The sequence below is a fragment of the Rhagoletis zephyria genome, unplaced genomic scaffold, assembly GCF_001687245.7.
Source record: "Rhagoletis zephyria isolate East Lansing unplaced genomic scaffold, Rhagoletis_zephyria_1.1 Rzeph_scaffold_00464, whole genome shotgun sequence".
NCBI classification, from domain to species: domain Eukaryota; kingdom Metazoa; phylum Arthropoda; class Insecta; order Diptera; family Tephritidae; genus Rhagoletis; species Rhagoletis zephyria.
The window spans coordinates 197652-213341 of NW_016157548.1; the positions used below are offsets into that span (position 1 = coordinate 197652).

A 15690-nucleotide genomic window follows, 5' to 3' on the forward strand; every position below is an offset into this window, starting at 1 on the left:
CGATTTATCGAAATTTCAAGGTTATATAAGCTTATCGACTTATCACTGCTTATCGAATTGTATCGTGTTAACAGAGTGTACCGAGTTACAAAAATGTTTAGATAGTTTTTGAAAAATGTGGAGCTGTCAAAAGTAAAAATTTATAAAGGTATCCAAAGATTTTACATTTTTGAGTTATCGAAATTTATCGAGCCCTCGAATTTCACAGTTATCGAAATTGGTCGAGTTAACGAATTTTGTTGAGTTATCGAATTTTAGTGTTCTTGAAATTCATCGAACTATCGATATGTATCAAATCATNTTTCACGGTTATCGAAATTGGTCGAGTTAACGAATTTTATTGAGTTATCGGATTCTGGAGCTCTTGAAATTCATCGAACTATCTATATGTATCAAATCATTGAAATTTATCGATAAACTTGAATGTATCGGGTCAATTCCAAGCCTGCCGAAGTCCTCCGAAGACCTCAGATAAAAACATTTTAGTTACGTTTTAGTTCCAAAGCAGAAGATTTTCCGGTTAGTTAATTTGTATCGTATAAGTTTTGCTACGTATTAAGTTAGAAAACCTCTCCAAGGCTTCTAAAACTAGAAAAACTGTCGAATTTCGACAGTAACTGGCACTGTAGCTATTATTATTTGTCGACCGATATCCGGGGTTCGCATACTAGAACCAAACACCCTCTTGTCAAGATGCCATTGGCCTACGCTGTTCCTACTTGGGGTTGGTTGGATTTGAGAAAGAGGAGTATCAGCTCAGTGGACGACCGAGCAGTGGTCTAGGCCAAAGCCCGAGATCCTTACCCAGACAGACCACTTAAACATTACTGCCTCTCCGGAAAGTTTACTCTCTACGCCCAGCTTTAAATTTATAGCCAGAGGCATAACCGTAGTTTAGTGTCTTAGCAGCCGATTTGAGGTGGAGAATATATGCATAAGTAGTTGAAATTCCAGCCCTGCCTGCAGAGGGAAGCCACCCCCAAAAGACGGAAGACCGTGCTGACGGCCTGGTACTTAAAAATCTTGATGATAAGCGCGGACTGGCAAAATTGTTTCACTAAAATTTTCCTTGCTGGGCTTATAAGTCAACTTATAGCCGAAAATTTGAAAATATAAATATTTCCACTATTTTTGCGCGAAATAATTATTTATAGTGGGTTGCTTGAAGAAATAAGTATGTAGCGGGAAGCAGAGCGAATGCCAGCTTGTGGCGCGCTAGTGGGTAGCTGAGAATGCGACTGGCTAGATAAACTATAAATTACCTTGTAACTTGTTATATGCAGTTATGAGTAGCGCATTAAGCAGATTTTTGAGATTTTTTTACCTATTTATTTCAACTAAAACTACGTTGCCAAGTGAACGAGCGTTAATTACAATAAAAGTGGGAGCAAAAAAAAATTCAAGTAAATAATTGTTTACAAAAGTGCATAAAAACGGAAAAAGCATAAAAATACCGGTTAAACTTGCACTCATTGCAAACCACACCAAAATAATTGAACAAAAAAATTTGAAGTGCAGCTCGTTCCACTACGAACTGACCGAGAACTGACTAGCGAACCGAATGCAGCGCGCAGTAATGCAAGTGCGACAAAGTTGGGGTGAACTGAACCGAAACTAAATGAAATAACCTAAGTAAGCAACTCAAGGAAAGGAGAAGCGGGAATAGAGAAGGAAGTAGAAGCGAAGTGCTATAATAAAAATTGAGTTGGTTACGGTGTTGCCAGTTTGCGGGATTTCCCCATTTTTTCGGGATTTTATGACTAAAAAGTGCGAATGGGATTTTCTGACGAAAAACGGGATTTTTGTCATTCCATACCAAGCAATAAAAATTAGTTATTTATAAATAAAAAAAAAGCTGTCATACTCTGTGGTAAAATAACGCCGTTCATACGAATTCTATCAGCGGAACTTCATTCACTTGAAATGAATTTTAATAGCAATTTTATGAGTTATCCAAAATTAATTGGGATATCTTGAATTTCTAGATTCTGAACTTGTTTTAAACGATTAATGCAAAAATATTTTGAGTGATTCTATTACAGGATGTTACACTGATCATGAACATTTTAACTGACTTAGTACAAGTCGTAGGGCTGGTCAATTAATTCACGAAACTGCGCTTAAAATTTTTCTAACACCTTGAAATTCTCAACTTATTCTTAAAAAACCATTTTCGCATGGCTTAGCGCCTTTTAACTCGGTTATATTTTAACACATTTTAAGTTTTTATACGACTTACGACGAAGGATTCTTATACTATTTTAAGAAATAACAAGTTTTGTGAGCATATTGCAAATATATGGAAAATTTTTACGTCAATCTGAAATTTAGACCAATTTTTATTATATTTTCCACTTCTAAAACATTTTTTGGCAAAATATCAAAAGAAAATAGTCTCTTTTACAGATCTATTCTGCGCTGGTAATAAAAGATTTGTAACCGGTAAATTAAGTTCCTGTCAAATTTTAAACCGTTTTCGAATTCTGTGTACTCTTGTAAGCGGTAAATTTTGTTACCATCTCATAAGCTGGTAACAAAGTATTGCTCCGCGAAATATGCAATGCCAGAATTTCCAAAATTCCTCATAGCTGAATTGCTGAATATTTTAGCTGCATTACCAACGTAACTAGAATCGCGGTGACAAGAACTGGTAACATTTTTTGGTAATAAAATTTTCCGGTTACAAAATCTTTAGTAACATGCAGAATAGATCTGTTAGTCACTACTTTGAAAATAATATTTTATTCCGAGTAGAACTAATTACCTTTATAAAAATCAATAGACAATTTCTGAAGTTGTGATTTTTCACATTTTGTTTTTATATTTCACAGAAAATTTGAATCAATTGGATTTACTTTTAGGTTTAAATAGTTCGTCTAATTCCTTCAAATTTTTGGGCAGAGCAGCATGCGTGTTGACGTGGAATGGCCCGTATAATTCCTATGTATATTGCATATCTATGCAAGTGTGTACATATAGCGCGGGATTTCTATTATAACTTTATTATAAAACGGGATTTAGGTTATGTTTGAAGGGGGTTTTATTCCTATGTATATTGCATATCTATGCATGTGTGTACATATAGCGCGGGATTTCTATTATAACTTTATTATAAAACGGGATTTAGGTTATATTTGAAGGGGATTTTGTTCAACCTTTTACTGGCAACACTGGTTGGTTAACTTTTAGGGTTTTTATGGAGAGGAGGCCAGTGAGCGGTTGCTTGGGCAAAAAAAGTGCCACGGAAGAGTGTGAATTGAATAAGAATTTGTAACAAGTAGACAGCCGCGTAGCAACATAACTGAAGACAAGAGAACACTAACAGACACAGCCCCCCTTATACATAGTATGTACTTGTGCTTTGTCCGCACATATGTATGCACATTAGGCCGTATCACCACCTTACAGGCAAAAAAATAAATAAAGTTGGCCAAACACCTTTGAGACTAACGTATTTTTGCAAGTCAATTTCGGTGACACCTACATTTAGCAATAAAACAATTTCAAAACAGTTATACTGAAATAATTGCAATATTTCCTTAGTAAAATTTTAATGATTTGTTGCGAGCTTTAAATAAATAATATTAGAGCTGTAGTTCAGAATGATAAGGGCTGAGATCTGGTGGATAAGTACTAGAATATAGTGCTATATGTCAATGAATTTCGGTACAAACAAATTGTCCATGTGGCATACTATGAGGTCCCACCGTAAATGCTGTAGATATGAGAGAAATGTAAAACGGGCGACCCCTACGTTAAGGAATTTTATTTTTTTCGAAACTGCCTTAAAATAATACTATATATTAGATTCGAAGGTTTATGTCGATTTTTTTTTCTGATACGGCCTAATGTACATAAGTAAGTATGTATGATTTTGATCTCAAAAGCTACCGTTTATCACAGTTTAATGACTTTTGGTATCGAAATACCGATTTGGCGGCGATTGATTGCCACTTCGTTGTCGCCTTCGCGCCAATTTAACCTTCGTCACCAGCAAAATGTTGGACGCTTTTTGGTGTTCATAGTTCGTTGCAGGCAGTAACTGTAACACTTAAAGGCCTACACATGCGACATGTTGCTTTTACAGAAATACGGCAAGTCTACAACGAGTGTTTTAGGAGTTTTTTTTTTTGGTCTTCACACAGCAAGCTCGAATGCGCGCGCATTTGTATTTTAGTTTTATTTATTTTATTTGGATTTTTGTTTTAAGTATACTACGCATGCGCGTACCGTATTCTTACCGGTTGACCGCAAAACTTGATGCCTTGACGCGGCTGCTGTGCGCTGGCTTACAAGCCAGCAGACATGCATACATAATTGTTGTCGCATATTTGTTTCATCGCATACGCTTGCTCTTTTTCTTTTACGCGTATCTGTTACCATTTTGTTGGCTGTTTTTGTTTATAATATTCCTTTGCTAACCAAGTTGGTACTATTTTTTATACTCGAGCACACTTGTGCACATGGGCATATTAACTTTGTTCACATAATGGTTGTTTGTAACCCCGCCCATTTATGATGAAATGCTGTATCTCAGTAGCCGTTTCACAAATCCTTACCAAACTTGGTATGAGCATTGCCTAGAGCCTAGCCAAGAAATCTGTTGAAAATCTTTGAAATCGGGTAATAACCACGCCCACTTTCCATATAACGGTAATTTACAGAAACACGAAAACTGCGATAAATCAGTAACTATTGAAGCTAAATGACTATTATTATTACTACATTTTTGGACAATGGGCGTGGCGCCGCCCACTTTTGACCACGAATGTGTACCTCGAAAATCGATTCTTCAATTTCTACCAAACTCGGTGCACTCAATAACCTTAGTTCGGTAAAGAAATTCGTTGAAAATCATTCAAATCGGACTAAAATTACACCCACTTCCAGTATAACAGTAAATTTTAGACATCCGAAAACTCCGATATGTCAATAACTGAGCACGCTAATTTACTCCAAGTTAATAGAACAACAATCTCTTAACAATAGATAAGACTGCTATAGATTTCTAGGAATTGGGCGTGGCACCGCCCACTTTATGACTACACGGTGTATCTCGGTAACCACTTTATAGAATTCTATCAAACTTGGTTCAATTATTTCATTAGCATATTATCGAAAAAGTTTGAAATCGGGGAAAAACCCCCCTGTCTATCATGTAAATGTAGTTAAAGAGTTGAAATTACGATATTTGATACCTGCGCCGGGTATATAAAGTTCGGTTTCACTCGAACTTATACTTCTTTACTTGTTTACTCCATTTTTTTATTGAAGAATAAATTTTGTTGGAGTTGACTCTTTCCTTTTTTGTCATAACCTTGTATTTCAGTGAAGGCCATGCGAACGCGACCAGCGACGCCAGCGCCTTTTTGCCGTCAAATGGAATTGGTAATACGAGTTCAGGCCTACCTCTAAATGTATACAGGCACTCGTTTACATACATAGGGGCATATTATTTCCACTTGTTTGTATGTATGTAAGTATTTTGATATGAATGTACAGGTTACGCACGAATGCCACGCATTCCAGCGGAGCCGCGTCGTCGAGAACTTGACTTACATTTCCACGCTGACGCACAATTACAAGTGTTCTTACATACATATGTACATATATTTGTGTGCATAAATATGCATTTAGCACAGAATTTTCGTTATGTGATACGCATGCCGCAAATATGTATGGCACTAATCGGTGTTGTGGGTGGACTTCAGATTTTAGTTGTTTGATTTAAAGTGAAATTAAGCGTCTATGAGAGTTTATGTAGGTTTGGTTAGGTTAGGAGGGCGTGTGTGGAATATTCCATACTTTCACTCGGAAACAGCATTGTCCATTGCGAGTGCCCTCTTTAAGTGAGTGCAGGGTGAGACACGTACCTATAATCGAAAGAGTAGCTTCAAGTCATTATTCTACCTGAACCAATTACTATACCTAATAAACCCCAGAAGGTCCAATAGTTCCACCTCCGCTATCTCACCCAGCCCGTTGAAGAAGCGTAAACCCAAGTCTGTAGACCTGGACATCGACACAGAAAGTGGTCAATTGACTCTTCCTCATCCTCATCATGGTAGCCCCTGCACACATTACTTGTTGGTATTCGCCACCGTTGAGGCATTGGTGCCATAGCACAGTGTCCTGCGGTGACGCCGGTAAGCACTCTTACTGAAAATCTATTGAATTTCACTATGTCTCTTGTCTTTTTCCTACTAAGACGCTCCCATAAATAAAAATCTCGTGGTCTCACAGTCTTTATTTGTTTCACAATTCGTCGTGGCCGATACGGCTCAGTGATGCCAGTGTTGTACGACATTTCTATACAATTCACGATATCTTTATTTTAGATCTTACTGCCTTCAATGCTGTCTGACTGCCGACAAAAATAATGGCTTTGCCTTCTGGAACTCTACTACTAAATAAAATACTAGCCGCCCTCTCTATAGCGTAGATTTCCGCTTGGAAGACACTGCAGTCCATCGGTTGACGAACGGACCTGTTGATCTGCTGGTCCTTCGAGTAGACACCGGGATCAGTTCCTCATTCCATCTTTGAACCATCAGTGGATATAAACCCCCTTCTACTACTGGCTTTCTTGCATCCCATTCTTTTGTTGTCGGGAGCCCAATGGTTACCGTCGCATTGAAGTCCTAAACTGACGTAATGTAACCAGTGCTGGCTTCTATGCATGCCAGCATTAATTCTATTGAGCCGGACCCGTTTTATTTCATTCCGTATTACTGTATTCCCGCAATTGGTTGCTTCCACGTTTCGGCTTCTCTGAGCCTAAGAGCGCTCCTTGCGGCCGTACCATGAATGAAAATATGCATCGGTTGCAAGTAAAATATCATGTTAAGTAATATGACAAGGCATGCGAGTCTTTGCACCTTTCCTATTATTTTCCTGTTATTCCCTTTGTCTAGAGCCCTCCATCATACTAAGGACCCGTTGCTTTCAATTGGTCTGGCCTCACCTCCCACCAAGCTTTCCGCTTTGTAGGTATCTTGCAAAACTGCTTGTCAGATGGACGACCAAATCTCACATGAGTAACGCAGCATAGCGGGCATCACTCCGTCCGGTCCCGGTGATTGAAACGGATCGAAAGAATTGATGGTCCAAGCTACTTTCACCCTTGTCAAACATATCTCAAATTACTTCTATAGGAACATGAGGCCAATTTGTCACTTCATTACTGACAATTTGGCCCGAGCCGCCTGGAAAGTGGGTGTCTATTAAACATACGTAAAAAAATTCGGTCTCCACGAGGCAGCATCTCATTGTTGTCTGAAGCTGATAAACCGGGGCCCGAAATTTGGTAGTGTGCATGCGTTTGTCCAGTACGTAAAATAAGAACTAAAATCGATCATGTTGTACTAAGCAGAATTCACGCTTCCTGTATTCTAGACGCACGTACAATTCAAGAAACATTGGCTCGGGTTACTATCTAAATAGTTGTAGCCGATATACGCAGTCACGGTAATGCAGCGAAAATGTTCGTATAGCAACATTAGGAAGGTTTGACATCGAAAACCTGCAATCACAATGGTAGACCAGCATCTACGCTACTCGACTCACACACCTGCTCCCTGAGACCACTTTTCAATCAACCGATATACATAAGCTGCCAGTTGAGCCACATTTTTCGCTCATTAAGTAGGGAGCCCGAAGGAACAATTGGTTCGACAAGGAATCTCAAGCCGCTGCATAAAATATACGATCAGACGAAACGCGAGCTATTTGCGATGTCAAAATAGGGAGAGACGCAGAAAGCATCACATTTTTGCCTACATTAAAAATGCCTGAACATTTTATCAGAAAGTTAGGCATATTGCGGAGGGTTTACTGTAAGTACAAATATGCTAACGTAGTGGGCGATGTACAGAGCATGCTAAAACTATGGAGCGAACCCTTTTCTCCGTTCTTGATTGGTATTTAAAAGCACTGAAACAAGTAAAGAAATTGAACCCGAGCCAGGTATCTCCTCCGATTTATGGCGTTGGCTTTGATGTTGTCACACAAAAGGGAGGGACCTACAGTTTTATGCCGACTCCAAATGGCGATTGTATTTTTATGAGAAGCTGTTTTTCATGGCAGAATGCACTTGGGAGTTTGCCATTGCCTGTCGAGTGGCGACCGCTATTAGAAACAACTTTTTCTTTTCTCTTTTTGATGTCGGTCGGAATCTGAGCTTGAAAGCAGCCCTTGCGGAATGGAAACGCGCATTGCTAACCACTACAACACAGCGGCATCTCCATACCTGCAGTAAATAGCCGCTGTTGATTTATAATCAGGCTGGATTGAGCGAAAGCAGAAATCCTCAGTGGTTCGTCGTGATTTTAGCCCCTTGGAGTTCCTAGTTTCCTTTGACGCTTGCGTATTTTGGCAACATCAATATAATGATCCGCGCCGATGTCAACACCTCGTATGGAACGTGCGTCTGGTACCATTTATTTTCAAGTATCACGCCACGGAATAGTCGAAAAGGTATTCTTGTGAAGGCTGTAATTGTCAGCTGTTTGATTAAGTAAACCTACTTTGAACATCCAAGCGTCAAAGTTACCAAGGGGGAACTCCAGAGTGACGAGTGGGACATTTTAACTCGTTTTCGCTCAAAATTTTAATAAAATCTCTGTAACTATTGATTTGACAAGTGTCAAACTGTTAACACTTGAAGTCAGATATGACAGTAATCGTAGGGGGAAATACTTTTTCAGTTGTACCTAAATTTTTTGCAGGTGTACCTAAATTTAATTACGGACTGGTCTGCTAGCTGCATTGTAGCCAGCTTCCTGCGATACATGGAGATATATTTGTGCTCTCTGACGGGATCAAGTTCTTGGGCATGCTCCTTCAATCCATGTTGAAAGCCAAATATTGAGGTGTGTGTAAAAAGGCATCAGTAGCTGTATACTGCAGTAAATAAGTCATGGGGAAAGATGAAGCATATCTCAAAAAAGGTATTTATTGGCTGTGAGAAACTATAATGAAGCAGATAACGTTACATGGGGTCATTGTCTGGTGTTATTCACTAGAAAAGTCTACTATGAAGGGCGTCGGCTGTTAGAACCAGCGGTTAGCTCAGTATCGCAGCGGCTGACCTTACGGCAAATTTAGCACAATTTACTCCGCCATAAGGCTAAAGACCTCTGGTTTCTCCTTCAACCCCACTCGGCAATTCTTTGAAACATCGCCTTATTACCGGAGGAAATGAATCGGAGCATTGCACCGAATAAATATTTTTCTACACATTTGCCGCTAAATAATTTTCTTCACAGAGGGATCGAAGATGGATTGCAGAGGTGGAGAGTATTCCATCAGGACTTCATAGTATTAACTTGCGTAAAGTCGGCTTAGAGAGCGCTGAGCACTTCTTTTTCTTCCCTGCTTTCGCCAGACTGAGGCTTAAACACTTCGGCACGTATTTCATCAACATTCCCGAGGAACTCTCTGGGCGGACGTCAGGTGCTAGCACCCAGCGCTTTTTCTAACTTCACATGGTTTACCTGCACTAACCGTTCTATGAATTCTAAAATGTGGTAATAAGCCCCTCTCGAGACTTCCACCTCACCTAACCTAACATAACCTAAGGCACCCCTTACCATTTTTGAGGAAACATGTTAGAATATAAGGGCCTTGACCCTTTTTTATTCTTCTCATAAAAAAATAGTTCGCCGTTCGGAGGGGGCGCTAAATTGAAAACCTCTCAAATTGGAGAAAAAGTTCGGCCAAAACACACAAAGTATGGGAGTTCCAAATATTTATTTCGTTTTGGGTATTTTTATAAGCTTTTGAAAGATCTGACGCTGATATATGCTTAATAAAAGTCAAGTGTAATAGAGCAAATCTTCTCGCGGATTTTGTCACATAAAATGTATTTCTTTTATAAAGCATACTAGAAAATTATATACAAATACATACGAACTATTTTTTTTTTAAATTTATTTCCTCAACATTAATTAAGCTAAAGTTTTATAATTTTTCAGAATACTTTTGTCATGGGCACATTCTTCCGCACATGTTTACATATGTACATACATTGGTGCGTGCACATTCCCACAATTTTAATAGATTTCCGCTTTGTTTTTATTTCCACTTTTGATCTTTTCAAATTTCACGTCATCACGTTTCTAATCAAAAACTATTATTTTTCTCTTATCTTTTTCCTGTTACTACTTATTCTACTATTCGCCGTCGCACACAGCCATACCCGTTGGCAATTGGACAGCGCCGGATGTGGACTACAATGAACGATTCGGATGGGAGGGTGCTAACGATATGAGTGCCAATTATCGCGATGCGTTGAAACGTGGCCTCCCCTTTCCCATACTCACAGTAGCTGAATATTTCAGTCAGGGCCGCGAGGGTTTCTGTTGGGGTGGCCAATATCGCGCTGCGGGCTACTTTGCCAGCATAATGCTGTCGGCATCGCTAGCCTCGTGGCTGCTCATGAATCTGCTGCTTATCGCTGTGCCACGTTATGGCGCTTACATGAAGGCGCTGACAGGGGCACTGCTCATTGGCACCAATATTGGCTATTATTGCTTGCTGCCAAAGCGCCCGTTGATCATCTATTTGGAAGGTGGACGGTTGGAGTTCAAGCTGGGCTGGTGCTATTGGCTACTACTAGTTGCAGGTAAGCGCTGTGAGGGCAAATGACTAACGATAAGTGTAATTAGGTCGAATAGTTTAATCGATGGTGCTACTCTTTTAACCTCAATTATCTCTTAACAGGTATCCTTTGCTTCATTTGTGGCGTTTTAATATCCATAATTGATTTAGTGTGGCCACACACTTTCTCCACTGTGCTAGAAGTGTATTATGGTACGCCCTACGATAGACACGTTATACTGGAGGAGTCAAGTGATGTGCGCTATCGCAAGCGAAATGGTGCAAATGCTGCTGGTAGCTTGGAAGAACCACCAGGCTTGGGTTCGCGCATTTTGCGTCGACTATCATCAAAAGCTCGAGATCATGGTAATGCTGCTGCCTACTACAGCGGTAATGCTGGTAACGTTGCTGGTGTGTCTTGTGCGGCGGGCGTGAGTGGAGGAGCGTCGGGACCGTTTGCCGCTGGTGCCATTGAGCATAAAGGTTACCAGTCTGATGTGCCAAAAAGTCCATGGCGATACCCGTTCCGTCGCTCACAGCAATTGCAAGCGGCGCGGCCGAATGCGCGTCTACAGCGCACCATCTCGCAGGACTCAGGGTCCAGCATAGCATCAGCGGCCATACATATTTCGCCATTACATAAGCACGCGCTGGCGCGTATGCTGCCGTAAGTATGAGTAAAATGGTTGTAAGGGGCAAATATCAAATATAGTGAGTGGAGAAGACTATGAAAAATCGTGAAAATTGTGCGCTATAAGTAATTAAAAAAGTTTTTTTTTGAAGAATAAAATTAGCAAGGTGTAATTTTTTTACTGGCTTCAAAAAAGGAGGAGGTTATCAATTCGTCGGAAAAATTCATCAAATTAATCGGGAAATTCAACACAATTCTTCTGAATTCTACCTTGAGATGACCTTGGAATAACCTCTAGATGACCTTGAAGAATCAAGGGACCCCCATATTCGGATTCTGCAACAACAAAAACCCATATGTGTATATGAATTTTTATCTTTATTGAACACATTTTTTTCCTATTTGACTCTAAAATGACCTCGAACTTGATATTATGGAGGTTAACGGAACTCGGATTCGCATTCAGCGCGTCGAATAACATAGAGCTACAGAGGTTTGCTTCCATATGCAGAAACTTTTTTTTTGTAAACCTGTGTAATTTACAAAGGTATAAGTTGTAGCTACTATTTCGGCCTCAAAATTGTTGAATGTGTATAAGGCCATAATAACAAAAACCAGCAATTTTATAAAAAAATAAAAATAAATGTTAACAAAGGGGTGCGCTATCCTAATGTTCTTCAGAAACGCAGCTAATTTTGGTTGAAGTCTTGATTTTAGAAACATTATAAAACCAGATTTTAAAAGTCGCATGGTTTATACAAATATATCAAACACTGTGTGTAATATAGGGCAAACTAAAAAATCTCCACACAAAACAATTGTAGTTTTAAGGCATTTTCGGAACGCATTGTGGACCCCTAAAAATACTTTCTTACCCTTCTGCATAAATTCAGAGCTAGCCCCTTACATATAAAAGGTGAGTCAAAATGGCTCAATAGAGAAATGTATGCAACCGAAACTTTATTTCATATTTGTGACTAAAAATTCAAAATTTATTGCTTTTCTTACTACCACTACACCTTTGGGTCATTTTGATCCAATTTGCGCAGAAGCGTTAATTCTTTGCATGTTAAATTAGTCAGAAAAAAAAGAATAATTTACGGAACTGCTCATAACTGTACATATCGACGGCTGAGTCAGAGATCGACCTATCCGGGCAGCCGGTTCGGAATCGCCCTATCTCGGAAAATGGCTCAAGAACCCCTACCTCAGAATTTGGTTGAAGAATGCCCTATCTTAGCAAATTGTTCAAAAACTCCCGTCTCACCTTTCGATAGATTGAATTTACATTGAGATAGGGGGCTCTTGAATCACTTGCCACGCCCAATTTCTAGGCGTTTGTTGCCTTAAACGAAAATCTTTCCGAACAAACATTTTTAATTAATGGGCAATCTATGGGCATGCCCAATAAAATTTCCCCTTTTGCAAAAATACGATTTTTGGCACCTTGCTAAATTAAAATATTTTTTTTTTTTACATTTGAAAAAGAAGGTTTAAGAAGAGCACGTATAATTTTTGCATTCTAGTTTTATTTTGATTTAAAATTTTCTCTAACTAATTCTTTTTTTTCCAGAAATCCACCGCTGAATCGCATTCGAGATGTGGAGCACTGGTGATACAGTTGATGCAAACTTCATTTGGCTAGTATTGCTAGGCAAAGTCAGATATTTATAATTAAAAATATATAGCAAACATGCGCAAACTAAAGTTGAAAAACAAATAATGTGATAAAAAATCGAAAAAACATAATTAAAAAACTGACAAGTGTATATATATAATTACAATACTATATTCTCACATATCTAAATGATAAAAATTAATCAAAGCAATGAAAGTATGTAAATCTGTATAATTTAATACACAGAAAAGAAAAACTCTTGCACATCGACAAACATGAACTTAATTGTGATAAAGCCATACACCAGGACGGCCAGATTTAAATCTGCACTTAAATTTGATACAAAAATCAATAAAATCAAATTCAAAGGCACACACACCAGCATGTATAAGTTTAGTTTTTACGAAATGTCAAGTTATTTCTCACTATTGCAGAAAATCGAAATACTTATATAAGTGGTTAACTAGAGTTTATCAAACAAAATTATTTATTGAGTATTGAAAAAAGTAAAATAAAAATTAATAAAATATCTCACATAAATGTGTAGCCTTTGGATAATGATAAACTTAGTTTATAATTTAATTTATTTTACCAATACATATTTAAATTTAATAATATTTAGTTTTAGCTTAAGGAGTGTATTTAATAGATTTTTAAATTGTTTGATATGTATGACAGTAAAATTACCGAGAACTAACAATTTTTGTAAGGAGGTAAACTTTTTTTCGAATACTGAAAGACCACTCGCAAGAGTTGTGAAACTTGATTTGCCGAGCTTCGGTGGTTGTAGAATCGCCTTGATATTGAAAACCAGGGCAGTCAACTTTTTTTCGAACTGATGACAACAGCAACGTACTAGTCAGATTCTAAAAGGATTTTGATAGAACTCGCCACATTTTTTATAGTGGGTTCAAGTTTATACTTTTTGTTCAAAAATACAATTTTACTAGGTTATTTTAGATATATATATCAGAACCAGTGCAAAATTAAGCATTCGAAAATTTTGATCCAACTTTGCGTAAATGCCAGATGGAAGATCAAATGTTCCACCAACAATTTTAAGCATCAAAATTTCCTAGGGGTCATACTAGTTAAACAAAAATTTTCTGCGGATTAAGGGGGAAGCGTAAATTCATTACTAATGTTTCATGGAAAATAGTTAATAGATTTTTAAAAAGATTTTGACTGCTACTCATAAATACTTACATTCGGTTTAGTTTGAACGCGACCTTCAAATAACTCTTCCTCTTAGGAAAAAAAACGTTGACCACCTTCGTTATCAAAATGCCGGGTGATTCTATAGTATTCTGAGTCCCGAAGTTTTACATTACGACTAGCTACGCACTACTATCCAAAAATAATTAATCACCATGCAAAAAGACTTCAGTTTTCCCATTGTTGGCCCAAATTTGACTATAACACCGTGCGACAGTAAATTTTACACACACAAAAATTAATATATTCGCGAAAAAAATGAGCAAAATATAGTAAAACTCTGACGTCGGGATCTTTTTTAAAGGACTTTGAAATTTCAAAAATGTTATAAATTCAAAAAATTATTAAAAAAATTCAGTGCAATATAGAATAACAATAAGGATATCAAATAAAAAAGAAAACCCTGTAGAAATAAAAAATATTAAAATTTTTGGTGTATTGAAACTTTAATTTTAAAATTTTATCCTTGAATATCCTTGAAGATTTGCAAAATTTATTTTTGAAAAAATTATATATTAAGTACGAATATACACACGACCACAGCCTAGAATTTCGTCCTCCTAACTTTATTACATTTAAAAAATAAAATTAATTAAAAGCGCATTTTCAATACTTATTTGTCCCTGTAAACCAAAAACTTTATTGTTTTTCTATTTTGCAGAATTTTATCCTTCATTTGGTACCCACATTATTACTGTGCATTGCACTGATTTTTTTTAAAATAATTTTTTGATATAATTATGTCTTTAAAATTTCAAAGCCCTTAAAAAAATCCTGACGTCAAAGTGAAAAACTAAAAACGCAGCTTTACTATATTTGGCCCATTGTTTCGTGAGTATATTGATTGTTTCATGTGGTTTTTTTTCGCACGGTGTAATAGCTACTTTTAAATTAAAAAAAGTCGACAAAATATTTAATGTATTGAAAATGATAAATAATGTATTAACATATTAATGTACTCTACAGGTGATAAGGTTAGAAGTAATAAGGACGAAAATGAATGTAATATATTTGTATAAGGACACGATGTTTGTAACACTGCAGCCATTTCGAATGAGAAAAGTTTATAACGTAGAATTTAAAGGAAAATAAAAGGAAAAAGAAGTTATGACATACATTTTCTTGATTCCAGTTTTTAATTTAAACTACTGAATACCTGCTTCGAACCGCTATAAACGCATTTTTTCGTTTGCCAGTACAAAAACAATGTTGAAAGGCAAAAAAGTTTTGCGAACCGAGTATCCAATTAGCTCTATTACCTGTCGTTTGAAAACCACAACTGGCAGTCTAATCTGAAAATAAAATACAGCAATAAAACATCAGAAGTTATTGCTCTCAAATTCAGCCGTGGAGTTTAAGAAGCTAAGAAGTGGCATTGCATTAATATCACGTTAGACCGCAGAAGAAAGGTTTAACTAGAAACCTTATTCAAGTCCTTCGTATTGCAGGGCAATTACAGAGCAGATGCTTTACCGTAATATTATGCAGCTGGTATTTATGTAGATTATAGCTGCGATAAGAAGTGTTGTATCAAGTCATAGTTTTGCAGCAAGTGCTAGAGCCGTGAAAACTCGGCAGTGCTGGGCTCGGCTGGGAGATGCGGCCGTTCGTATAAGTAGCGCAGAAG

At 37.6% G+C, this 15690-nt stretch overlaps 1 protein-coding gene across 3 annotated transcripts in view; it reads left to right on the forward strand.

Moving 5' to 3' along the window:
- The window catches only part of mol (dual oxidase maturation factor 1 mol), a 96986-nt gene extending 82624 nt beyond the window's left edge, over positions 1-14362 (forward strand). For all 3 annotated transcript variants that reach the window (XM_017611829.1, XM_017611830.1, XM_017611831.1), the window contains 3 exons: positions 10193-10624; positions 10723-11266; positions 12804-14362. In XM_017611829.1, the coding sequence (XP_017467318.1) occupies positions 10193-10624; positions 10723-11266; positions 12804-12846 (1019 nt within the window). In that variant the 3' untranslated portion in view covers positions 12847-14362. The remainder of the gene's footprint in view (positions 1-10192; positions 10625-10722; positions 11267-12803) is intronic.
- Positions 14363-15690: the final 1328 nt, after the last annotated feature.